This window comes from Microtus pennsylvanicus, chromosome 11 (assembly GCF_037038515.1).
Source record: "Microtus pennsylvanicus isolate mMicPen1 chromosome 11, mMicPen1.hap1, whole genome shotgun sequence".
In the NCBI taxonomy this organism is placed as follows: Eukaryota; Metazoa; Chordata; class Mammalia; order Rodentia; family Cricetidae; genus Microtus; species Microtus pennsylvanicus.
The window spans coordinates 61,599,710-61,625,918 of record NC_134589.1 but is presented as its reverse complement, the minus strand read 5'-3'; the positions used below and the strand labels follow the sequence as shown (position 1 = coordinate 61,625,918).

Genomic DNA, 26,209 nt, shown 5'->3' with positions numbered 1-26,209 from the left:
GCCCCGGCCCCTCTCATTCCTTCCTCCGCTCGTGCCTCCCTTGCTATGATAACCCTGGTCTATTGGTGGCTAGGAATGGTGACCTGCAGCCTTCACATTCAGGCTTGTCAAGTGTGATGATCCTTTCCCAGGTCATCTAGAGGAGAGAAACTGCTGGGTTTTAACCTGTCTCAAAAGAAGTTGTCAATGTTGCATGGGGAAGGGATGAGAGGAGACCTGTTGTCAGGGCAACATGCATGTGCTCAGGACTCCGGTCTGAGCTCTGGGAGGTTCCCTTGAGGTGTCTGCTTCTCATGGAGCCATTACAGGGAGCCTGTGCTAACAAGTTTGCTTTTCTAGCTAGCTGAACAGAACCTTTCAAACTACCCATTCTATGTTGTTTCCTTAAAATTTCTGTTCTCATTTAAAAAAAAATCATACTATAAGATGCAGCACACAAAAGAGCCCCATGTCAGATCCCACTGTCCTGAGTCCCAAGTCCCTGGCTCGAGTTTCCATTTTGTGTTGAGTGGGTCAGATGGTCTCTGGGTACACAAGTTCAACTCATGTATGAATCCCTTCCGTCAGTTCTACAGGAGTTGATGTTCAAGGCCATCCAGTGTCCAGCTGGCCTTGAAGTAGACAGACAAAATCCCAAGATACCTGCTTTTTGACATATCCAAGTGCACTGCTGGCCAACAGACAAGCCCTGGGTACATCCCCTTTGCACAGATTTTTAAGTTCCTCAGTGGCACATGCTGCTCAGTTATCATTTATGTTTGCAGCATTGGGCAAGTCAGATCTGTTGAAAACAAGTTGCTGGTGAAACAATGTTTTGAGCTCAGAGTGGTCCACACAGTAGCATGTGCATGGCTGGGATTCAGGAGCTATAGTTTTGTGTTGAGGACCACTGTTCTCTCTGGTGTGGTTCCTTTACAATGTCCTGCTGCCCTTGGGACTCTGTGGCCCTAGTGAAATCATCTTCCTGCCGTGCCACAGAGCCTCCTGAAGATGACAAGCCTACAGGTCAAAGAACATTTTTTGTTCTTCACCTCAGAACCCTTGGACATGACTTTTGCTAAACACAGTACCTTTGAGTCAGAGACAAGGGTTGGGAGATAAGCTGTACCTATCTCACTCATCTGCCACTCACGCTCCCACTGAAGGCTCACTTTTGCCATGATACAGTTAACTCTGCTCTGGGGCTGATTTCATGTATAGGTGTTTGGTGTATTGACCAGATACTGAACTGACACAGTACAAGTATGCCTGGATCGTCTCCCACTCTCCAAGCCACTCTGAGCAGTAATGTGAATCAGGGTGCATCTTGAGTTTCTTGGCAGTAACTTCTGGCAGAAGTGAACCAGGAAAGAAGCTGGTCTTCTGTGTCCCTGGTGGCCATGCAGGCCCACTGCAGCATTTTATTTGGCCTGCTGCTGTCCTCTGTCAGTTCCCTTCCCCCAGACTGTGCCAGGATCATTTTTGCCTGACCTCCTTAACAGGCATCCCATTCCCTGGAAAGAAGCTGAAGGTGGTGTATTCCAGAGAGGAGGCATCAAATGTACAAGTAGAGTTGGTCCGGACATCAGTAGAAGACGATGCTTGCTGAGTTTGGAGTAGTATAGATCAAGAAGCCTCAAAGCTACTCCCAGCCCAAACATCAGTGGCATGCTTTCTCCGTTTCATGTTGGGAGCAGCATTAAAATTTATTCCAGAATTTTATTTTCTTGTAAATATACATTTGTAATCTGCCAGCATCTGCAAGCAAACTGCCATTACAGGGAACCTACCTGACATCATTAGACAACCGATGTGAGCACATGCTTAAATTATGTCCTGCACATGTGTGGTGCCCAGCAGCTAAGCAGAGAGCATGTTTGTCACACGGGGCTGCAGATTTTCCAGTGTGGTTGTGTCCACAGAGCCAGGGCCATAATGGGAAGCCCATTGTTTCAGGCATACCAGAAGAGGTCAGGACCTCATGAAGTAGGGAAATCCAGAGGGAAGAAGGCTGAGAATGTGTAAATTCAGAGTTGACCCTCCACAGGATCCATCAGAACAGTACTGAACTGTGTGTAGTGGTGTATGTCTGTACTCTTGCACTAAGGGCTCCAAGTTCCAGGTCAGTCTGGACTATGTAACAAGGTTCTGACTCAAAATACAGATGGGTTGCCGGGCGGTGGTGGCGCACGCCTTTAATCCCAGCACTCGGGAGGCAGAGGCAGGCGGATCTCTGTGAGTTCGAGACCAGCCTGGTCTACAGAGCTAGTTCCAGGACAGGCTCCAAAACCATAGAGAAACCCTGTCTCGAAAAACCAAAAAAAAAAAAAAAAAAAAAAAAAAAATACAGATGGGTTAAGGGTATGTACAGCTTAATAATCATAGAACCACCTACCTAGCCTAGGGTTCAACTATAGCATTACAAAAAACACACTTATGAACATATGTCAAAAAGGAGCCTGAGAGATTTAACTAGGAAAAAACTGGTGTGAAAGATATTTGATGGGATGTGTACTACTGTTAACTTCCCTACAAAGGGTGCACTGACTTCTACCCTGGAACTATAGAGAACTCCTCATTGCTGGCACTTATCTGGTGCTGAGGAAAGTGGCTGGATACTACATAGCCTGCACTGTTTGTGTGAACCTGCAGGCCTGTCCCACACCAAGTGGTCTTTCTTCTGACCTCCAACCATACCCTGGCTCCCAAAACCAGGCTGGATTAAGCACCCAGAAGTCCCATGCGTCCTGACATCAGGGAGAACTCTGGAGTTTCCCACTCCTGCCTCTATGTATGTATCCGATGCAAACTGCACACCAAAGTTGGCTGGCAGCTACAGGCAGACTCAGCCCCCAAATGCACAAGCATACCCAGTCCCCATTCTGCTGGTGGAGGGGACAGTTTCCTTCCAGCTGACTGGCCTGCACCTTGCAAAGCACTATAGACTACCAGTGCAGGGATGCATACAGCCTTTCCCAAGGGAGCACTCAGCCTTTCCTATATATCAGCAAGTTAACATTAAGTATTTCTGAGACATGATACAGAGATTTCAGTGCCACGTTTTTTTTAAAACATCTTGTCTAGACATCCCTTTAGGGGGTGTGTAGGGCGGTGTTGGATTCAGTGCAAACCCCACTCAGACATCAGAAGACCATGAGTTAGTGAGATATGGTAGCTCACACATTCAATCCAGCATTTGGGAGGCAAAGACAAGCTAAGTTTAAGGCCAGCCTGGTCTACATAATGAGTTCCAGAAGAGTCAGGGCTACACAATGAAACCCTATCTAAAAATAACCCAAACAACAAAAAAGAATGAGTTATTAACTAGCCTTTTTAAGGGCTTTGCAGAGTATACCTGACCCACACTTGTAGCAAGCCCTTAGCAGTGCCCTGGTTCTTACCCAAAGTTCTCAGAGACTCCCGGTAGTGTTACTCAAGAAAAACCAGGACTAGATGAGGCACTTTTGGCACCCAGCCTTCAGGTTTCTTAGTGTTTTTGTTAGGGGAACTGGCTGGGGTCATAAGTCTGGGTGCCTAGCTTCTGATAGAAGTGCAGGGCTGGGTTGTGCAGGAGCAGCCTGGCCATCAGTCTCTATCTAGCTGCCTAACTATATATATGTATATGTGTGTGTGTGTGTGTGTGTGTGAGAGAGAGAGAGAGAGAGAGAGAGAGAGAGAGAGAGAGAGAGAGAGAGAGAGAGAGAGAGAGAGAGAGAGAGAGAGAAATAGAAAGAGGGGGGGGGGGCTGGAGTCCAGGAAGCTCCCTGGTTATATTTCTGTGACACTGGTAAGGAGCAAGCCCCATCAGTAGAGAGTTTAAAAACTGGACAGTTCAGAACTGAAGGACTTCAGGGCCTCTCCAATTTCTTTGGGTCACAGGTGGGCCTGGCACAGCTTCCATGGCCACCATCATTTGCTGTAAGACGTGCAATTATAAGAATCCTAGCTGATACAGCCCACTCCAGCTTGCCAGTCAACATGCCCTTGGCTCATTTCTGCTTTAGAAGTTAGTCTTACCACACATCTAATTTTATTTTAGCTAGGAATAGATCGTAAAGAACACTAAACTCAGTATTAGTTTTCTATCACAAACTTCAATTTAAATGGATTTTAAATCACTGTAAGCTTTACCTTTGGTTTTAATACCAGGATTCAAAACCAGTTCTGTGGTACTTAACCAGTGTGGCTTTCTGTAGATGTGCTGTGTACAATATATTGTAAGTATCGCAGTCACAGTGGCTCCTTGACAATCAGAACTTTAGGTGACCTCCCACTACAGCTGCTTGATTGGGGCTGGGGTACATATCTGTGAACAGAGCACCACACAGGGCCACTTGGCAGCAATCACAGGCTTGTGCCATCTCACCTGGTATTGAGTTTCTGTTCTGATACAATTTGGTCGCCAGACTAAATATTATATGTAGAAGAAAATGGAGCCTCACTGAGCCAGGGAGGCCGTGAGCACAGCTGTTCAGAACCAGTTTAGGCCTCAGTGTATGTGCACAGGGTGTGGCCTTCCTCCAGATAAAGTATCCCCTAACTCAAAGTTCTTACGGTCCAGTGTGAGGTGTTCACTACAACTGAAATGTTAATTTGTAGAAATATTTATTCCTTTGTGTGACAAGCTAGAGTCCTTGGCTGTAGCTAACCATTTTTATTGTGTAAATACTGCTTGATTTTACATGAACTGTATCATAATAAACTATTTTTGCATTGCCCTCTGCATGCATATGGGTGCTGACTCAGCCGGGTGAGGACCAGAACACCTAAAGTCCTGAGTCATAAGCTTACTAGTATCCCAGAATGGGCTGGTCATCTTAAGTTTTATCACTTGCTGCTTTCCTTTTACAGTTTCTCAGAATATTTTTGTTTTCAGGATATTTACATTAGATTTCACATTTTCACACGTAAGTCACAATATTTTATGTCTAGAATCTAAGGTACTTTGACTTGGTAAAGAAACTTCAGGGGTTAAAAGAATAGGAAAAAAGTCCAGTGAGAGTTCCTTTATTAATCAAGGTACTAGAACTGTCGTGTTTTGTTTTGTGGTGCTGGAGCTGAAACCCAGGGCCTCAAGAATGCTGGACAATTCCTCTACCGCATGAGCCCTGGAGTTAGAGCTCAGGCTGGCCTCATCTTCAGTTCACTGAGCACCAGTGTGCAACACTACATCCAGCCCGTCCTACATGGATTTACTGTCAATATAACTATGCCTGTGTTTTTTAAAGTATCATAATCTAAAATAGACAACACAAAATTTAACAAAACAGTGTTCGCTAATTATGATATATTCTTGATGTTTGCTGTATCTTCTTTAGTATACTTAGAATAATAAATAAGGCCAAACAGAATGGCAGCCAACTTGATGTTCTGATGTAAGAGGATTCAGAGTTTGAGGCTAGCCTGGGCTAAACAGAAAGACCCTATCTGTCCCCATAATAACCCCTCAAAAGGTTAAAATAACTGGGGTGGGGTTTTTTTTCCAATATTGTTACAGGCTTTATTTAAAAAGTATATGAAACTGACTGGAAAAACAAAAAAAGTTTCTATACCAATTAGAAATCAACTTTAGTTTATGTTATAAAACAGTAAAAGAAAGATATAAAAAGACATAAAAGAATATTTTTAGTATGTTATTGCAGTTGTTTAGGGACTTTTCAGTAGCTTTTTGCCCATTAAAAACTATAAGAAAATGTACACCAAAAAGCTTTGGGAACTAGCCTGATATGTAAGTACAATTTAAAATTAGTTAGCAAGCTGATCACTCTTTCATGACTAAAATTTTAAAAATAGCTGGGGTGGAGGGGAGCTTTAATCCCAAGCACTTGAGAGGCAGAGGCAGGTGGATCTCTGAGTTCAAGGCCAGCCTGGTCTACAAAGTGAGTTCCAGAAGAAGCAAAATCAAAAACCAAGAACAGAAAAGAATCTCCCACCCACCAAACTGATCACAATAATAAAAGACTGACATTTCCCTAGCATCGGATCCCACTGAAGACATCGGATCTAGCCCAGGCAGTTCATGAAGAAAAAGGCACTCTGATTGAAAGGAGAAGGAAAACTCCTTTTAGGTGACATCTGTCTGTGGTGGGTCTCATAAACCCGGGTGCATATCAACGTATCAAAGAGGATGCTGGCCAGCTCCCTGCCCCCATCACTCAGTACCTATGGCTCCTCCCAGCACTTCTCAACCTGCTCTACCCTAAACCTTCCCTCCCAAGGGTTGGATTTCCAGTTCCCTTCTCCCAGCCTGACCCCTATATCTCAGCCATTTTGGTTACTCTGGTCTTGGTCTCTTGGTCAGTGGCTCGTCATGTTTAGTCTGCTGGTCATGTTCAGCCTGGACTGCCCTTCTGCCTGCCTTCTTCAGACCTACAATAAAAATATCCTCCATACTTAAGGAGTAGTCATGGTCTCCTTTCAATTTTTCATTCAGTTAACACTACTAAAAAGAAAGTTAGGATGCAGGGCTCAATTGCATTCTACACAGTAGTTCTGAAGACTGGGAAGTTGGGATGCAGAGCTCAGTTGTATGTCTACACAGTTCTGAAGACTGGAATAAATAAGTAATTTCATTTACAGTAACATGAGTAATAAATCATACTCAAACTACAAACATTGATATAAGATACTCCAGCCCGAAAAAAGAAAAAGAAAAACTAGATGTAAAAGACTTAACTATCAAAAATTCTTCAAAAGACAGGAAAAAAACAAAACAAAAATTTCTAGACTACCAAAGACCAAGTTATGTAGAAAACATTAAGACAAAATGCAAGCCTCAAGTGTATTGAACTGCCCTGGGCACTACCAATAAGTTTAGCCCAAAGATGGGAAAAGAGGAAAAGGAGAAACAAATATAGTTCATGCTAAGTACTACTGTTAATCCCAACTCATCTCAGTCCCTTTTCCAGATGGGTCATCCATGCCCTCTCGCAGGCTGGAAGCCATTTCTTAACTTTCCTAAGGTGTTTTTCTTTCACTTGTGATTCCAAGAACGTGGCTACCTTCTAATAAGAGTTATGTCATCTCTCTGATGTGTAATTACTTTTGTATCTCTTTCGCTACCCAGTAAATTTGTGAGTGAACAGAAAACCTAAAAGCATCAAGAGAAATTAAGGGTATCCACACTCGTGAGTCAGAAAACTCAAAATGGTAACCACAACTTAATCTACAGGCCAACATAATCCCTATCAAAATCCTAGATGCTTTTATATTTTTTTAACCAGAAATTGGTGTGTTCATTTTAAGATTCACATGGAGATGTAAAAGACTAAGACTATAATTGGAAACAGGATTCATGTTGCCATTTCTCAGAACCTACTGCTGTTCTTACTGATCTATACCACCGCTGCTGTTCCACACTCAGACAATGAAGAACCCAGACATAATCCCAGACATAAAGTGAATGGTCAGTTGATTTTCATTCAGCAAAGGTTTTAATACCATTTCTTAGGGAAAGATCATCTTTTTTTTTTTTTTTTTTTGGATTTTTCGAGACAGGGTTTCTCCGTAGCTTTTGGTTCCTGTCCTGGAACTAGCTCTTGTAGACCAGGCTGGCCTCAAACTCACAGAGATCCACCTGCCTCTGCCTCCCGAGTGCTGGGATTAAAGGGGTGCGCCACCACCACCCAGCTGGGGAAGATCATCTTAAAATGGAACTGAGACGAATGAGACACCCACATGTACTATTATGCCCTACCCTGTAGCACCCAAAGTAGGTGTGATAGTACATACACGTAATCCCAGTACTTAGAGAGTGTAGGCAGGGAGCTGGAGAGATGGTTCAGAGGTTAAGAGCACTGCTGCTCTTCCAGAGGTCCTGAGTTCAATTCCCAGCAACCACATGGTGGCTCCCAACCATCGGTAATGAGATCTGGTGCCCTCTTCTGTTGTGCAGACAGAACACTGTATGTATAATAAATAAATCTTTAGGAAAAATAAAAGTGGAGGCAGGAATATAAGGCCAGCCTTAGGGCCATACTGAGTTTGTGGCCAGCCTGGTCTACATAGACAGTCTCAAGTCAAGCAAAAGAAAATAGTGTATGATGTAATATCTCTTTACAACTGCAGATAACTCAGCAAAGCTATTTAGCCCCTGACAGCCACATGCTGCCACGTGGATACCAGCCTTCCCTGGAAGGGATGGAGATAGGAATCGGGGAAGACACACACCATCAGGCAGATGACAAAGAGAAACAGGCTAAGAAGTATGCTTCTAATTTTGGAGGTATGGAAATAGTACCAGAGAGGAGTTAACCAGGAGGTGGCTGTTGCTCTCCCAATGACTCCTATCCTCATCACAGGTGTCCAAATAGCTGTATACTACCCTACAATGTTTTAAGAGTATGCAGTAGGCTAAGGCAGACAAGTAACAGTTCATATTCTAAAATATTTATTGAATATGCCAAAGTTCAAGGTCCCCAATGGCATTGTCACTCAAAGGACATTTTGTTATCTTCCCCCACCCCCCACCTGAGCACACACTTAAGAACTCACAAGCTCCAGAAGGCAAGGAACTTCTTCAACATAACTACTTCTGAGTATTATACTTTACAGTTTCTGTTCCATCTTGTGGAAAATCAACATCAAGTTTACTTGTCTAATACTAAGTAAAAAGGTAACATTAAAAAGGGTGAAAATACTGGGAATGGTGGCACATGCCTATAGTCCCAGTACCTGAGGCTGAATCAGGCAGATCTCTCTGAGTTGAAGACCAGTCAGGGCTATATGGTGAGACCTTATCTTCCTGCCTCTTTCCCCACAAAAAAACAAGGAAACACGTATTGAGCAGTATCTGCTGCTGATGGTTCCATGAGCTAAAGGACACTATCCACTTGGACTGACATGACATGGAGCTTGTCATGCACACAAGCATGAACAATGACAAAACTCTAGCTCTTATGTCATTTGAGCTATTTGCATATAAAACCAAAAAATGTAGAAAATGGCACAAATGCATATGAGAAACTTATTCCTCTGACTCCCTGGGAATGCTCACCCCAGGGCTAAGAAGACAGCCTGGGCAGTTCTTATTACCTCCAGTACTCCCAGTCATCAACTCCTGATTATGACTGAGCAAACAGCCATGAGTCCACGGGTGCTGGAGGCAAGGGCACTTCTCAGTCCACAGTTTGCTCCTATGTTATGGGGTATGAAAAATTAGAAGCAAAGCCTGGAGACAACCTCAGGCATAGCCAACTAGTGGTGTTCACTTGTGACTAACTGCAAGGAGGCAAGGCCAACTGCAGAGAGTCAATACTATCAGACATGTCTAGTGATGCCCAGAAGAGGCCACTTAAAGAGGATGTCCTGTCTATGTAGGCAACTACTGCTATAGGACAGCCTACAGCTTACACTGTCGCCTCCTCCCTGATTTCTGATGGCGATACAAGGACAGGAAAACTTTATCAGCCTAGTGCATCCAGGACTGCAAGCTGGAAGACCGAGAAAGACAGAGCAGGGTCAGTGCCCTCGCTGCTTTTGGGGGAAAAAGCTGTATTTGGTGGGGTCAAATTCTTCCCAGATGCGCTCAAATTCCTCCAGGAACAGCCGCACGTACTCTGTGTCCTCCATAATCAGAACGTTCTCACGGTTATTCTGGATGGCCTGTGTGGTCCAATTGAGGGAGCCAGTGATGAGCACCTTCTTGTCAACGATGGCAAACTTATGGTGCATGTAGCCAAGGTCCTGGTCATGCCGTACCTGTATACCTGTGGAGCCAAGGCAGCCTTAATTATGCCCACAGAGGTGCAGCTACCCCAAGCCTGCTGATGTCCTCTGCCAGCTACTACAGGGTGGTACTGAGATGACAGGAAGAAGGCAGTCTGTCATCCATGTCACCACACTGAAAGCAAGAACTCTGGATGACACCAAACACTTCTCTGGGGAACAACCCACTCACTCACACTACCCAACTAAGCCTAAGTCTAAACACTACCTCAGAATCCTTCAGAGAAAGGAGTCAAACATGTGACATACCCTTGCCTTTCTTGTCACTCAGTCACTGGAGGACACAAGCCTAGGCAGGAGAGGAGTGTGCTTTGGCTTTGGCTGGCCAACTTGAATCACACCTCCCAGGGTGCCTCACTAGCTAAATGGAAAAAGCTGTGCCACATCTGAACCTGCTATCCTGACCACAGTTCTGGCTTTGGCTTCTTACTTTTGAGGGTATGTTTTTTGGCAGGGATGCTGGGATGAAACCCAGACCCTTCACATGCTGGGTAGGTGATCTACCAGTCTCTCCTTCACTCCCGTCTCTGCCCCCACTCCACCCATCTCCTGCTATCACAGCGAAATCTGGCAGTAGCCACCTCACCACAGACCACAGAGGACCTCTTCCTTGCTTTAGTCAATCCCCAGCAGCTAGTTCATGACTTGGGGACATCATGCTGTCCCTCAATGCCTCTCCAGCACTCTCAATGCCTCTGCAGCTATCTTCGCCACCTCACTTCCTATATGATCTTTGTAAAGTTTTCCAGACCTTTCTCACTTATGTGTTTCCCCACAAGTATCGGGCTGAACCAAATGCTGACAGATGGTGCACTTGTTGATGGAACAATCTGGAACTCACTCAGCTGTGGCCAGATCATCAGTAGAAGTTCCATCTGTGATGGCAGTTTGGTTCTTGTTTTACGACTCTCCCAAAATCTGAATACCGTGACATCATCCATGCCCGATATCTACTTGCCCACCCACCAAAATGATGGACTGACTGGAGACGGCTCTGCCAGTAAGGAAGGCGGGAGTAGCTGTCACTGAACCGCCCTGGGTGATATACACAGGGCAGGTTGTTGTCTGAAGCAGACCCGGTTTCTACACTCTCCCAGGGAAGGCGGAGGGCAGGCTGTGTGCAAGGAAAACTCAGAGCAACGCAAAGCCTCAACATTCCTAGGGCTTCCCAAACCTCTAGTCACTGTGGCACGACGCTCAGGCTAGCTGGGTTGGGGGAGGGGGCACTGACTCTCGGGTAAAGGAGGAATCTAGCAAAGTTTGCATTCCTGCAGGGTCCGCCACTTAAAAGAGGGCAAACCGGGGTCACAGGAGGATAGAGATCGCCACCTGTTTCCGGGGCAGAGCTGCAAGCTAGCCAGACACAGCTGTGGGCAATGGATCATCCGCCACACTGTAGGGTCCACTTCCCAGTGACCACCCAGCCTAGGGGAAAACTCACTAACCAACACTAGCCACTAGTCACTCCTAATTCCCCTGTGGTCCACGCAGAAGTAGCCGAGGGTCCCTCACTGTTGACTGGGTTCAAACTTCTTTACGTTTTACCCTCCTCGCCTTCCTTCGCCTGTCAGCCGGCAACCATCTCAGAAACTCCTCCTCCGAGGCCAGAGCCAAGGAACAAGTGGGAATTCCCGCACACCTTACTCTCGTGGAGAGCACAGTCACGAAACCGAACGTTCTATAAGCCTGGGCCCCTCGCACCCGCGTCTGCCTGCCTCCACCTTCCCCCTGAAAAGCTGGGGCGTCAAATAAGTCCTCCAGCCACTTAGCCCTCCTCTGGCGTGCACCCTCGGCGGCGGTTTACCTGCCTTGCGCAGCAGGCCGATCTGCGAACCGTTGAGGGCCATGTAGTCGCAGTCAGTGATGACCCGCACGCGCACCCCTCGCTGGTGCAGCAGCTGCACGGCGCGCCCCAGCTGCGGGCTGGAGAAGGCGAAGAGGCAGAGCTCCAGACTGGAGCGGGCAGCCAGCAGCGCGCGCAGCAGGCGGCTCAGCGAGCTCTCGCTGTGAGGGAGGCTGCACGGGCAGCCCGAGGAGGGCCTGGGGGGCAAGCCTGGGCTCTGCAGGAGGGCCTCGGTACAGGTCACCTGCGACGGGAAGAAGAGCACCTCGCGCCGTGGCCGCCGCCCGACCAGCAGCCAACGCAGTAGCCACGGCAGCGCCTCTAGGGCCAGCGCGACACCCGCGCCGGCCGCGACCACCAACCGCCAACTCGAGCACCCCATGGCCGCCACCTCAGAAGCCCGCGGCTAAACCAGGCGCTTGCGCGCGTCTGCTACACGCTAGCCCGGCCCCGCCCCCAACCCCGGCGGGCCACGCCCCCTTCTGGACCGTCCCCAGCCAGGGGCTGGGCTAGCTCCTAGCTGCTGAGCTAGCTGCTCTCCCACCCTTCTCAGCGTTGAAAGCTTGAGGCACGGGCACTCGGGACTCGACTAACAGCTGTGTGCCAGGGACCACAGGCTAGAACCATGGTCCGAGCCACCAAGCCAGCCACACACTACAAACACCCCGCACCTACTTCTACTGAGACCCTGCTCTGCACCTGTGCCCAGGGCTGACAATTCCCTTGACTGGAGGCACTCTCAGGGCTCACCTTCCCTGTCGCTGACCAACAGGCCCCTAAATGGACCATAAAGAACAACAGGTAGATCAACTCAAAGCCCTTAAAACGGTGTAACGATAATGATAGTCAACTCTGCTTGGGCCAGCGGAAGATCTAAACCAGGATGAGAAAGAAAAAGAGAGAAAGAGAGAAAAGAGAAGGAAGGAAGGAAGGAAGGAAGGAAGGAAGGAAGGAAGGAAGGAAGGAAGGAAGGAAGGAAGGAAGGAAGGAAGGAAGGACAGACAGACAATGAGACGGGAAGGGAGGGAGGGGAAAAAAGAGGGAGGAAAGGGGAGGGGGAGTGAGGAGGAGGGAAGAGGAAAGGAGAGAGAGAAAGAGTGGACTGGAGAGATGGCTCAGCCGTTAAGCTGCTCTTCCAAAGAACCTGAATTCCATTCCCAGCAACCACATGGTGGCTCACAACCATCTATAATGGGATCTAGTGCCCTCTTCTAGCATGCAGGCATATAGGCAGACAAAACACTGTATATATAATAAATAAATAAATAAATAATAAAACGAGTGATGGAGCAGACCAAAACTTCAGGGACTTCCTCGCCATGAGAGTTTGTACAGTGATGCTACCCTCTCCCTGGTGAACTTTTCAATTTGAGTGAACTTAAGTCCCTACACAGATTCTTGCATCTTATATACCTACTTAAACTGTTGAATTCTGGGTAAAATGGGTTTGAGAGAAACGTGCCAACTAGAAGTTCCCACCCTGGAGGAGGCACAGGGAAGAGGACAACAGAGAGAAAAATCTTTTTTCCCATTTTTTTTAATTTTACTGATTTTTATTGAGCTCTACATTTTTCTCTGCTCCCCTCCCTGCCTCAGAGAGAGGGAGTCTTGAACTGACAACTCCCCAGCACCTGCTATGTTCCACGGGGGTGGGGGTTAGGTCATCCTTGGGTTCTTCAGCTAGGGACTGGCCTCCCAGGGAACCCACCAGGCTTTCTTGCAAAGGTCGGTAGCCGGTAGCGGCATCACCCAGAGAGTTACCCAGGAGCTGGAGGGAGTGACGCTCAGAAATAGAGGAAGGGTGGAGGCTTGGGCTCCTCAGGGATTCCTGTGAGAACCCCTCCTGTGTTCAGCCTAAGCATGTCCATTGTGACATACATGACCCACTTCTGCCCCAGGAGAAGGTCCAGAACCAGCCCAGTAGCCACGAGACTGGAGGAGGGCTGGAGAGAGTAGAAGCTATACTGGGTCCTAACGCCTGCAGTTTCGACTGGGTCTCCAAGCCTGCTTCCCCTGAGATAGGATGGTCTTTCTATTTTGGGGACTCCTTTGCGTTATGCCTGTGGTCTGCCTTTGTTTATGCCCCACTTGTATTTCTAGTTTCTAGTTCTGAAGACATGAGCAAACTAAGAAAGAAACAAGCCGATACCAACATTTTCTGAGTGACCTTAGGTGGCAGGATTTTCACAGTTTCCTCTTTGATGGCGTCTTAAGTTACAGGTACCTACATCACTCTGCAACTTGGTATCTTTTCCAGTTTAACTTACAAAACACCTCCCCTAAAATACCCAGTATCCCCCACACCCAAACACAGTATTCCTCCCCTAAAATGCCCAGTATCCCCCACACCCAAACACAGTATTCCTCCCCTAAAATGCCCAGTATCCCCCACACCCAAACAATGGCTCTCACCCTCCAACAACTATTTTTTGTCGCTGATCCATCCACGAAAAGACCTGGACACTGTGGAGAAACTCTGGCTATAAGTGAACTTCATTCCCTTCACCTCAGGCCAGACACAATTCTTCCCACCGATCCTCTTTTTTCCTGTTCCCCTCCCTTCAATGCGCCCTAGCTCTGCCACTCTGGCTAGCTTGCTTTTGGTACAGCTTTTTTTTTTTTTGGTTTTTCGAGACAGGGTTTTTCTGTGGCTTTGGAGCCTGTCCTGGAACTAGCTCTTCTAGACCAGGCTGGCCTCAAACTCACAGAGATCCGCCTGCCTCTGCCTCCCGAGTGCTGGGATTAAAGGCGAGCGCCACCACCGCCCGGCCCCTAGTGCAGCTCTTGCTGGTGGTGGAACTCGTCATTATCACCCTGAACAACTAGACTTGGAAGGGAAACTTCCTCCCTCCCCCCATTCTTCCACAACCTTGACCACAGATCTAGTACTCCTCGAACTTAGCAACTCTTCGGGAATCCTCTCCATTCTGACCATTGATAATTAATTATCATTTAAATTAATTTAAGTTTGAAGAGCTAGCTGGGAATAAGCATAAGCTAAGGCAACGCTTTTATAATTAATAAAATAATCTCCGTATCTTTATTCGGGAGCTGGCAGACCAAAGAACAATCTGCTACATTACTCTGTGACCAAATCATCTACTTTTGACCCTCTACCAGTTATTTCTCCAGGAACACGTGACAGCAATGGAACAATCCAGCAGAGCAATCAAGTTCAAACTTAGTTCCTGCTAAGTGGACCCAAGGACAAACCTCTTCAACCCGGACAACCCTCTCCAAACAACAGGCGACCTCAGCTCAGAACAGCAAAGAAAAAGACAACACCCCTACTCCTTTCTTGTTTCCAGGATCTGAAATGCTAGAATGTCCCCAGCCACGGAAAAACAGATCCCACTGAGGTGTCTGCTGTCATTGTCCAACCGCTGTCAGTCAACCACAACCTAACAACCCTGGCAGGGGCAAAGAGTTGGGTAGTGTTGGGAAAAACAAGCCCAGGAGGAGGTCATTGCAATCTGCAAGTACCCTCCACCAATGTATCATCTTCCTAGTACCTAAGCCCCTGGCCCACCTGGCTCTAAGAGCCTGACAAACTCACTCCCTTCATAGACCCCTCCCATTCTTGTAGGAGAGTGGCTGCCGGTGTGTGCTAATAAACAGTCTCGTTTGTGGAGGTCAGATTCTGGTCTCTTTCCTGTCTGTCTCTTTGCTCTGCGCTCGGAAATCTAACAAACAGACCTTCTGTGGGCTCCGCCCTGATGCTTAAATCCAGCAGAGCTGGTCCCCCATAGTGATCTCTCCAGTCTCACTCAGCCCTCTAGCAGGCTGCTTGCAGGAGCCCTCTCCTCCCACCCTACCTCTATTCCCTGGAGACTCCACCTCTTAACTCTTTCCCTCAGTGCTTCTCAGCCTTCCCTCCTACCCTATTTCCATTCCTTCCTGCCACCCACCAGACTATGAAAGCACTCTTTACCAGGGACCCCACGGCCACCACACTTTGTCCAGAGAGGGCAACAGCAACCAAAGAATGGAACAACTAACTGCCCAGAAAAGACAAGACCAGATTATCAACACCTAGAAACACCTCAACAATAGTTAACTCCCAATGCTTAGATCCCAGTGCAAAACACAGACAGTCAAGACAGTGTAGTGCATCCTGTCTGAGCACTAAGGATTAGAGCTGGATATCAACAACAGAACGTATACAGACCATGGAAACGGAAGAGCTCACCACTGAATGGAAAATAGGTCAATACAGAAGTCAAGAAGGAAATAAAACACTTTTAGAATGGAATGAAAATAAAAATACGACATACCCAAACCCGTGGAACACAAGGCAGTTCTAAGAACCAAAGACATCAAATAATTGGAGAGGTATCTCCTATTAGCAACTTAATGACCCACCTGAAAGATCTATAACAAAAAAAGATTTTAGACCCAAAAAGAGAAGATGGCAAAAATTAATTAGACTCAGGGCTAAGATCAATGAAATAGAAACAAAAACAATTCAAAGAATCACTGAAATGAAGAGTTGGTTCTTTAAGGAAATCAAAAGATTGACAAGCAGTTGCCTAGATTAAAAGATGGAGAGGGATTATCCAAATTAATAAACTTAGAGATGACCAGGGGACATCACAATAGATACTGAGATACTGTGCCAGATTAACTAAAAGATGGAGAGAGGAGATCCAAATTAATACACTTAGAGATGACCAGGGGACATCACAATAGATACTGAGATACTGTGCCAGATTAACTAAAAGATGGAGAGAGGAGATCCAAATTAGTACACTTAGAGATGACCAGGGGACATCACAATAGATACTGAGATACTGTGCCAGATTAACTAAAAGATGGAGAGAGGAGATCCAAATTAGTACACTTAGAGATGACCAGGGGACATCACGATAGATACTGAGATACTGTGCCAGATTAACTAAAAGATGGAGAGAGGAGATCCAAATTAGTACACTTAGAGATGACCAGGGGACATCACGATAGATAATGAGATACTGTGCCAGATTAACTAAAAGATGGAGAGAGGAGATCCAAATTAATACACTTAGAGATGACCAGGGGACATCACGATAGATACTGAGATACTGTGCCAGATTAACTAAAAGATGGAGAGAGGAGATCCAAATTAGTACACTTAGAGATGACCAGGGGAACATCACAACAGATCCTGAGATACTGTGCCAGATTAACTAAAAGATGGAGAGAGGAGATCCAAATTAATACACTTAGAGATGACCAGGGGACATCACGATAGATACTGAGATACTGTGCCAGATTAACTAAAAGATGGAGAGAGGAGATCCAAATTAGTACACTTAGAGATGACCAGGGGACATCACGATAGATAATGAGATACTGTGCCAGATTAACTAAAAGATGGAGAGAGGAGATCCAAATTAATACACTTAGAGATGACCAGGGGACATCACGATAGATACTGAGATACTGTGCCAGATTAACTAAAAGATGGAGAGAGGAGATCCAAATTAGTACACTTAGAGATGACCAGGGGAACATCACAACAGATCCTGAGATACTGTGCCAGATTAACTAAAAGATGGAGAGAGGAGATCCAAATTAATACAGTTAGAGATGACCAGGGAACATCACAACAAATATTGAGGGAATCCAGAGAATCATAAGAATGTAATTTTAAAATCTATAATCAAACTGGAAAGCCTAAAATCAATGGATGAATTTCACTATATAAAAGACCTACCAAAATTAAATTAAGATCAAATCAGCAATTTAAACAGACCCATAACACCTACTGACATAAAAGTAGTAATTAAAGGTCTCCCAACCAAAAAAAAGTCCAGAGCTAAATGGATTCAGCGCAGAATTCTACCAGACCAGGGCTACATAGAGAAACCCTTTCTCAAAAACAAGCAAAAAAGAATGCATATAGATCTGTATGCATCACCTGCCCAAAACTCAGACTCCAAATAGAGCAAGGATCTTGACATCAGACTGAAAGTGACAGAAGAGAAACCGGGAAATGGGCCTGAACTCATTGGAACAGGAGAAGAATGCAAAGGACACCCATAGCACAGTCACTAGATCAGCAATTAAATGGGACCTCATAAAGCTGTGCAGTTTCTATATAGCAAAGGACACCATCATTCGAGTAAAGCGGTAGGCCACAGAATGGGAAAAGATCTTTACACATCTGAAAGGTTAATATTCAAATATATAAAGAACTTAAAACTAGGTATCAACAAATAACCCAATCAAAATGGGGTACAGATCTAAACAGTCTCAAAAAAGGAAATACAAGTGCTGGGCGGAGGCAGACGCAGGCAGCACTCTGGGAGTTCAAGGCCAGCCTGGTCTACAGAGCAAGTTCCAGGACAGGCTCCAAAGCTACACAGAGAAACCCTATCTCGAAAGGGTTTCTTATGGAGAGATGGGGGAGACTGGAATGGGAGGACTAATGGGGAGGGGATGGAACAGAGGGGTACAAAAGGGAGTATGGGGATGGACAGCTGACACTAAGGGCCATCTGAGGACCCTCATGGAAACCTATTACTATGGAAGCTTCCCAAAACATAGACATATGTGAAAGAAATCTAAAAAGAATTGCCAAATAATGGAGGAGACGGTCCCCACTAGACATCTTTCACCACCAGGGGAACCTCCAGTACAGGGATAGGTTACATCTAGTTGAGTTGTTGGTCAAAGGGGCCCCAAGGAAAACCCCAAACATCTCAGGCTATTGCCAAGGTTATTGGTTGTTGCCACAAACTGATGGTAAGCACCTGTTGCTGAAGACAGTACATATCTCGTCGAATACAAAGCTGAGACGCCTCACCCATTCTGTGTGGTGTTTGGTGTTCATGGAACTGGAAGAGGCCTTGTTTTGCTTTGTTTTGTTTTTTGGTCTCTCTCTCTGTCTCTCTCTCTCTCTTTTGAGATTTCTCTGTGCAGTCTTGGCTGTAGAGCAGGCTGGCCTCGAACTCACAGAGATCCGCCTGCCTCTGCCTCCCAAGTGCTGGGATTAAAGGCATGCGCCACCACCGCTGCCAGTTTACCTACGTGTTCCTATGGGTATGTACACGCACATGGAGGCCAGAGGTCTGTGTCTTCTTCAGTTGCTGTCCATGAAAAATAAATGTTGCTGGGCAGTGGTTTGCAACAGAGAAGATGATTACAGAGATTGACAACTGATCAAAATGCAGAGAATGAGGGGCAGTGGGGATGGGCATCAGCTCATCAGGTCTGGCAGCAGGCTCTTTTGCCCAACCCTTGCTAACACGCCTGCACATTATGGAAGAGGTGGTAGAAAGACAGTAAGAGCCAGAAGCTGAGGACACTGGTGTTAGTGTTCCCTAGACAAGACAGGGCGACCCAGTCATGAACTCTCAGCCATTGCCTGAACAAGACCAACATAACGACAGTACCAGCTGATGTGAAAATGTGGACAGGAAATTCCACACGGTCCCACCCGTGATGAAGAGCTGCAGATGGTCAAGGTCACTGAAAGAGAGAGAATCAGTCTCCCCCAGAAACAAGCGCCCGTATAGGTGATTCAATCCCAAGGATTGGCCTTGAACATAACCACACATATTGGCCAGTAGGTTACCTATATAAATGTGCACATATATATTATTTTATATACATATACATATGTGTATATTATTATATATGCAAAAATAATAAAGATGAGATTCTGAATGTGGGGAGAAGGGGACAAAGGAAGCATTGGAAGGGGTAGGGAGGGATACAGGTGACACAGATTAGAGCTCATAGATGAGCTTGCAAAACATAAAAACAAAACAACAACAAGCCCAGGGGCTGGAGAGATGGCTCCGTGATAAGAGCACAGCTGGGCTTACAGAGGACTTGAACTCAGCTCCTAGTACTGACATGACAGCTCACAATAATCCATAACGCCAGTTCCAGGGGACCCACAGCTTCTGTGGGTGCTAGGCATAGGCATGAGACACAGACACATGCAGGTGAAATACCCATACACATAAAACATGGGGAAAATCAGAATATGTTTGTAAAGGAGTTCCAACAAAAATACCTTCAATGGCGGGACAGTGCTGCTCCCAGAAGTAGCGTGGGTACCACATGAAAGTCACAATGCCAAGCAGGACATACCTCCCTGTCTGTTGTTTATTGGTCAAGAGGCCCCAGAGTCACCCAAAACAGCAGAGGCTACTGTCATTATTATTATTTTTTTTGAGAAGGTGTTTCTTTATATAACAGCCTTGGCTGTCCTGAAACTTGCTTTGTAGACCAGGCTGGCCTCAAACTCACAGAGATCCACCTGCCTCTGCCTCCTAAATGCTGGGATTAAAGGCATGCGCCACCACACCTGGCCCTGTTAATCTTGATTGCCCAACTAAACGGTAAGGCTCTATTGCTGAAGACATCACTTCAAAACAGATTTCTGTGAATTTGAGGCCAACCTGGGCTACAAGAGCTAGTTCCAGGAAAACTAGGGCTGTTACACAGAAAAACCCTATCTTGAAAAACGAAAAAAAAAATAGCTAGTTAGGGACTCCAGAAATGGCTCAGAGGTTAAGAGCACTGACTGCTCTTTCCAGAGGTCCTGAGTTCAATTCCCAGCAACCACATGGTGGCTCACAACCACCTGTAATGAGATCTGGTGCCCTCTTCTGGCCTGCAACATACATGCAGATATACATAATTAATAAATAAACCTTAAAAAAAGACGTAGTTAGAAACAAGCCTAAGCTAAGGCCGAGCTTTCATAATTAATAAGCCTCCATGTTGTTTTTATTTGGGAGCTGGTGACCCAAAGAAAAAGCAGGTGGATCACTCTGAGCTCAAGGCCAGCCTGGTCTACATGGTGAGTACCAGCCAGTCAATGGCTGCGTAGAGAGGACACACATGCAGGCAAAACATTCATATGCAATTTTTTTAATTTAAATATCCAACAACTTAAAAAAAGTAAAATTGAAAAAGTTACATAAAAGTCCAAATGATATATTGCTATACAAGATGTGCCAAAGGGAAGACAGTGACAGCCTATGGAAGACATGGGAGCTATAAACGACAAACTATTCAGACAGTTGAAACTGTATATGACCTGTCAGGAGGGCTCAGAAAGTGAAGGTACCTGCCATGAAGCTTGCCAACCTGAGTTCAATCCTCAAAACATAGAAGATGGAAGAGAACTCGTTCCTATAGGTAGTCTGACATGTATACACACACACACACAACTCGTTCCTATAGGTAGTCTGACATGTACACACACAACTCGTTCCTATCGGTAGTCTGACATGTATACACACACACACACACAACTCGTTCCTATAAGTAGTCTGACATGTACACACACAACTCGTTCCTATAGGTAGTCTGACATGTATACACACACACACACACAACTCGTTCCTATAGGTAGTCTGACATGTACACACACAACTCGTTCCTATAGGTAGTCTGACATGTATACACACACACACACACAACTCGTTCCTATAGGTAGTCTGACATGTACACACACAACTCGTTCCTATAGGTAGTCTGACATGTACACACACACACACACACAAAACTCGTTCCTATAGGTAGTCTGACATGTACACACACACACACAAAACTCGTTCTTTTTTTTTTTATTAACCCTTTTCCAAACTTTATTCCCAGGCTTCTTCAGCTTAATTTGCTGCAAAGAATGAATTGTGTTTAAGCAAAAACTGAGAAGAGCTGCAGTGTCCAAGGGGCTTGGGCTTAAAAATATTAGCGATCTAGATTTGATCAGATCCATAAACAAAAGACCTTTAAAAAGCAGCCATGATATAAAATAGCAGCTCCTGTAACTTCTGCAAGAGTCACTTCTTCAGAAGTCCCCTCCATTCAGTTTGCCTCGTTCGTAGAAGCCTCATCAAAATTCTCCACCAGGTCTGGGACTTCATCATCATCATCCTCTCCAGTAGCAAGGGGTGCTTTTCCATCCACAGATTGTTTGGGCAGAGCTTCAGCCAGTCTCCTTAAACTAGTCAGACTGTCTGCCCCAAGCTGGTTTAGAATGCTGGGAAGTATTTCTGTCAGTTGCTTTGTCTCGGCGTGGCCTGTAATGGTCAAGGTGTTTGCTGCCAGAGATGCCTGAACCTTAGGGTTGTTAAAATGGATCACTGTTCCTTGGTTTGTAAACATGTTCACCTCTTCAATACCAGAGATATTGTTCACCCCTAACTTCTTTAAGGAGAACTGCAGTTTTTTATCATCTGCTGTGGCTGTTCTGTGAACCACCTTCTTCTTTCTGCGAGCAGTTCCTTTCCCACCAATGCGCACTTGTGCCTGCAGCTTGGTCAGTTTTTCCTGGTTCATGATCGTTTCTTTCATATTGGAGTAGAAATGGGGCCGTGTGGGGGACTAGGGTTTGCGCTCAGGGGGTCTCAGGCAGACCAGCTGAGATAAGGCGCACACACGCGGGGACGCAAGATCCACAACTCGTTCTTATAGGTAGTCTGGCATGTACACACACATACACACACACAACTCGTTCCTATAGGTAGTCTGGCATGTACACACACATACACACACACAACTCGTTCCTATAGGTAGTCTGGCATGTACACACACAATATGTAAAATAAAATCATTCAAAGATTTCATAAAAGCATGTATGTGCATTCTCTCAATTCCTTTAGAATACATAAAATAGGTGAAGTAGCGCATAAGTTGGATTAACTTGCTGTAATGTTTGAGATGACAAGTGTGCAGAGGGCACAAGCTCTCCATGACGACAGCCAGTGGACCAGTCTTGCTTCCTGTCGTTCTACTGAAATACTCAGGTGGGCATTTAAATGGCCGTTTATAAAGGTAAAGGGGGAAACCCTGTGTTAGAATGAGGGGTCTAATTTTAATTGGACATCTTAATTACGTGAGTCGAAGGGGGCTCTTGATTGCTGGACATCAGTACTTCAATTGGTGGACCTTGTTAGTCAGCCTCAGGAGGAGGAAGTGGCCTTGGTGGCTATCTTTAGGAATGTGACCTAATGGGTTTTAGCAAGGCAGAGGGATTGGGGAGAAGGGCAAGGCCTGCCGGAGCCATGTTTGCCAGGCTCCTGGTGGCCAGAGTCCCTTCACATCTGAGATGACCGGCTTACAGCCTTACCTTGTCCCCCATAGTTTTGGAGGTTCCAGTCCATCAGCCAATTAACTGGGCCTGTGCCAAGGGAGTACATAATGGTGGCAGCAGGTAACTCAGCAAAATACACATCTCGTGGCCACGACATCGTCACCTAACGGCCCCCCTCTCTGAGCTCCTAAGGTTTCGGGTCCTCCTGAACAGTGCTATGCTGCAACAGGGCTTTGGGGGGATACTTGCTGTGTGACACTGTTCTTGGGGAGATATAAACAAACATTTGCTCACCCCAAATAGGGAACTGACAACAGAAGAAAGTACAGATACCATCAAGGTCAACCCGGTGAACCAATGAGTTTTACTGGGGTCAAAGACAGCTGCATCCCTCACCCAGCAAAGGTGACAGCTCGCAAAAGCTAGAACCTGGAGCACACTGCACAGGCTGGGGAAGCTCAGCATGTCAGAAAAACATCCTTCCCACGCAGCTGCTCTAGGCAGGCAAGCATGTCTAGACTGTCTGAGCAGCCCTTACTGCTTGTATATGTTTGGGGAGGCATTTTTGCTTAAAAAGCCTTCCTGCTGGATGGGATGTTTACAACACCGATTATTTCACTTCCCCTGTAAACATCCTGTCCTTTTATATATATATATTTTTTTATGCTCTATTTAACTTTATTTTATATGCATTGGTGTGAAGGTGTCAGATCCCCTGCAACTGGATCTTCAGACAGTTTTGAGCTGCCATGTGGGTGCTGGGAATTGAACCTAGGTCCTCTGGAAGAGCAGTCAGTGCTCTTAACCACTGAGCCATCTCTCCAGCTCCCTAAACATCCTGTCTTAATGATTTTTTTTCCCTTAAAATGTCCTGTTTTGCCTCATTTTTAACATCCTGTCTTCAAATATTCTGCAGATTGGGGCTGGAGAGATGGTTCAGCCCTTAGGTGCGCTGGTTGTTGTAATGGATCTGGGCTCAATTCCCAGCACTCTTTAATTAACATGCAGCTGTAGCCTTTAACTATTGAAGCAAGGCTATGGAGGAGTGCTGCTTACTGCCTGCTCCCTATGGCTTGCTCAACCTGCCTTCTAAAAGAACCTAGGACCACCAGCCCCACCCACATTAGGCTGGGCCCTTCCCCGTCAATCATTAATTAAGAAAATACCCTACAGGCTTGTCTACAGTGAGATCTTATGGAGGTAAGTTCTCAAGTGAGACTCCCTCCTTTCCCGTATCTCTAGCTTGTGTCAAATTGAAATAAAACTAGGCAGCACATGCATTTTCTGATTGCTGAGTCAATCTTTAAGAATAATACTGTTCTCAGGGGGTCCACAGTGGTCCAGAACCACACTCAGCATCCCATTCTTTGTCCCTATTGACGCAGCAAGTTTTACTCTCTGATGGGCGTGGAGAGTGCACTCCTTCCTGTGAAATGGCTGCAGAGCTACCTCAGGTTGAGCTTCTGCTTAGAGGCTCAGCAGCTGAACCGGCAGACAATTGGAAAAGGCTTTCTTTGACTGTAGGACAGCACTTCAGGGAATGTCCTAATGCGCGAAACAATCCCACACCAGTTAGGATTTAAAGGGGTATTTGTTTTGGGGGTAAAACTCACAAAACATGAACCGTCAGGAAAGGAGCCTAGTAGCCAGAGCAGGAGCAGGAACCAAGAGCAGTAACTCGGGCCCAAGAGAGCAGGCCTGAGGCTTGCTGCTCTTTTTTAGACATAAATAGACCATGACCCAGTGGGCTGATATTTCAGCAGCTATTGGCTGAAGGTGGGGAAGGTCCTCCCGCAGCACCTCCCCCTTTTGTTTAAGTAAGAGCATTCTAACCCTACTACAAAATTATATACATTAAGAACAAATATCCTATCCTAACTAGCCCAAGTCTTGCATAATAAATAACTTGGGCAAGTCATGAGAGGAAAGTTGCTACATTTATCTAGTGTTCAACCCCATAGAAGATCCGAGAAGGGAAATAATGTTACCTGGGTAATTAGGAAGTGCAATCAAACAACTTCCAAAACATGCAGCAAATCACAGAGACAACTGGCCACCTGGGCAATCACCCAAACTCACGTTTTCAGCGTTGAAGCAACCAACTTTGACTAAGGCCTAGAATAACTGACAGATTATTTTTAACAGGCAAGAGATTTTTCAAAACCGTCTTACCCTGTCTTGGCAAGATTTGACAGTTCTGTTTATCCATTTCCAGATACTGTGTATTTTGTCAGTAGTTGAGGTATGGGCAGTTCCTTGCCCAGAGGCCAGTTTTGTCAAGAAGACAAGCTCCAAGTGGAGTGTCTTTGGTGCTCAACAATCTCTTGGGAATAGGTCGGTGTTTCCAGGAGTGATTGTGTCTCACTACCACAGAACTCTAAGATTAAATTAAATGCCATTTTCTACAGCTCTTCGAAGAGGTTGAAGACTATTTATACAAAATATAATCTCTGTGTATCTAAAGAACCTGATTAGTCTAACTATAAATATGACAGACATAGGCGACTATTGATCTACAATTCTTAATACCTATCTAACTTAAAGACTAAGAGAATAAACAACTGTGCAATAAATGAGGACAATTACCTCCAAATGTAAACAATGAATATCAATACATAAACAATATATAAGTATCTTAATCAGAGGTAGAAATGTACACTGCAATATGGTATACATATATCAATACAATATATATATATATATATATATCAATACATAAAAATGTTTTAAACAGAGGTGGAAGCATGCATGCATACAATATTCAATATAATTTAACTTTGTATCCATAGACAAAAAATCTATACCAATGTAATTATCTATAAATAATAGCTCACAAATACCATTATTATCTATCCAATTTTCCCTCTTTTTCTTTTTTCAAAAAGATCCCTGAGCTTAAGAAAATTCCTCTCCCAACCCTCAACTGTATACTAATTATAAGCAACCCCTAAATACTGTCCCTATATCCGAGGACAAACTTTGTTGGGAGAGGGGACATCGTCCTCTAGAATTACTTCTGGCTGTCATGGGGGCAATGTTCTTTCTGAAGGATCCTGTGAAAGTAAAATGATGGTTAAATTTCAAGATCAATGTCTTTTAAAATTGCAAACAGTCTCTGAGCATTTTGTTGAGGTCTGGCCAGAATGTTGTACAAGATGTGCACCATTTCAGCTAACCAAGTTGGAATCATATGTTCAGCTGATACCCGAAACAGGACTTGTAGTAGCGCTATCAGCATCATGATGTCATATCAACCAAGTGGAGTTGTTGTTATGGGGGACCCATCTTCTTCCTGGAAACTTCAAAACCAGGGTAGAAAAAAACTCATTGTTCATTGTGGAAAACTTAAACATTAATTATATAGACATATACAGACATACATATATTCAATGAAAGGTATGATAGATATATTCAATGAAAAGTATGATAGATATGAAGAAAAAGCAAAGATGTTTTCTAAATTCATATTTCTTTCTGTCTCATCCAAGATAGGTATTTTGAAAATACTTTGACTTCACAGTTGAAATCAAAAGGTATGTTACTTTGGAGAAGAGATTTTGCTTTTGTTTCCACAGAAAATGAGAGGCTGTGGATTTATTCAGAGTTAAGAGAAATCAACTTTG

General features: G+C 45.2%; 1 protein-coding gene and 1 pseudogene across 2 annotated transcripts; both read right to left on the bottom strand.

Moving 5' to 3' along the window:
* Nucleotides 1-8,345: 8,345 nt before the first annotated feature.
* On the bottom strand, nucleotides 8,346-11,978 carry Pld6 (phospholipase D family member 6). Of its 2 annotated transcripts, none has more exons than XM_075992356.1 (2): nucleotides 11,510-11,978; nucleotides 8,346-9,686 (listed from the first exon to the last, which is right to left on the bottom strand). In XM_075992356.1, exons 1-2 carry the CDS (start codon nucleotides 11,928-11,930, stop codon nucleotides 9,439-9,441), a joined length of 669 nt encoding a protein of 222 aa, XP_075848471.1. In that variant the 5' UTR covers nucleotides 11,931-11,978; the 3' UTR covers nucleotides 8,346-9,438. The 2 variants fall into 2 exon arrangements, with proteins under 2 accessions (XP_075848471.1, XP_075848472.1); XM_075992357.1 differs by having other exon boundaries at nucleotides 11,514-11,972.
* Nucleotides 11,979-21,118: 9,140 nt separating this feature from the next.
* Nucleotides 21,119-21,863, bottom strand: LOC142859407 (transcription factor BTF3 pseudogene; annotated as a pseudogene).
* Between the last annotated feature and the right edge of the window lie 4,346 nt (nucleotides 21,864-26,209).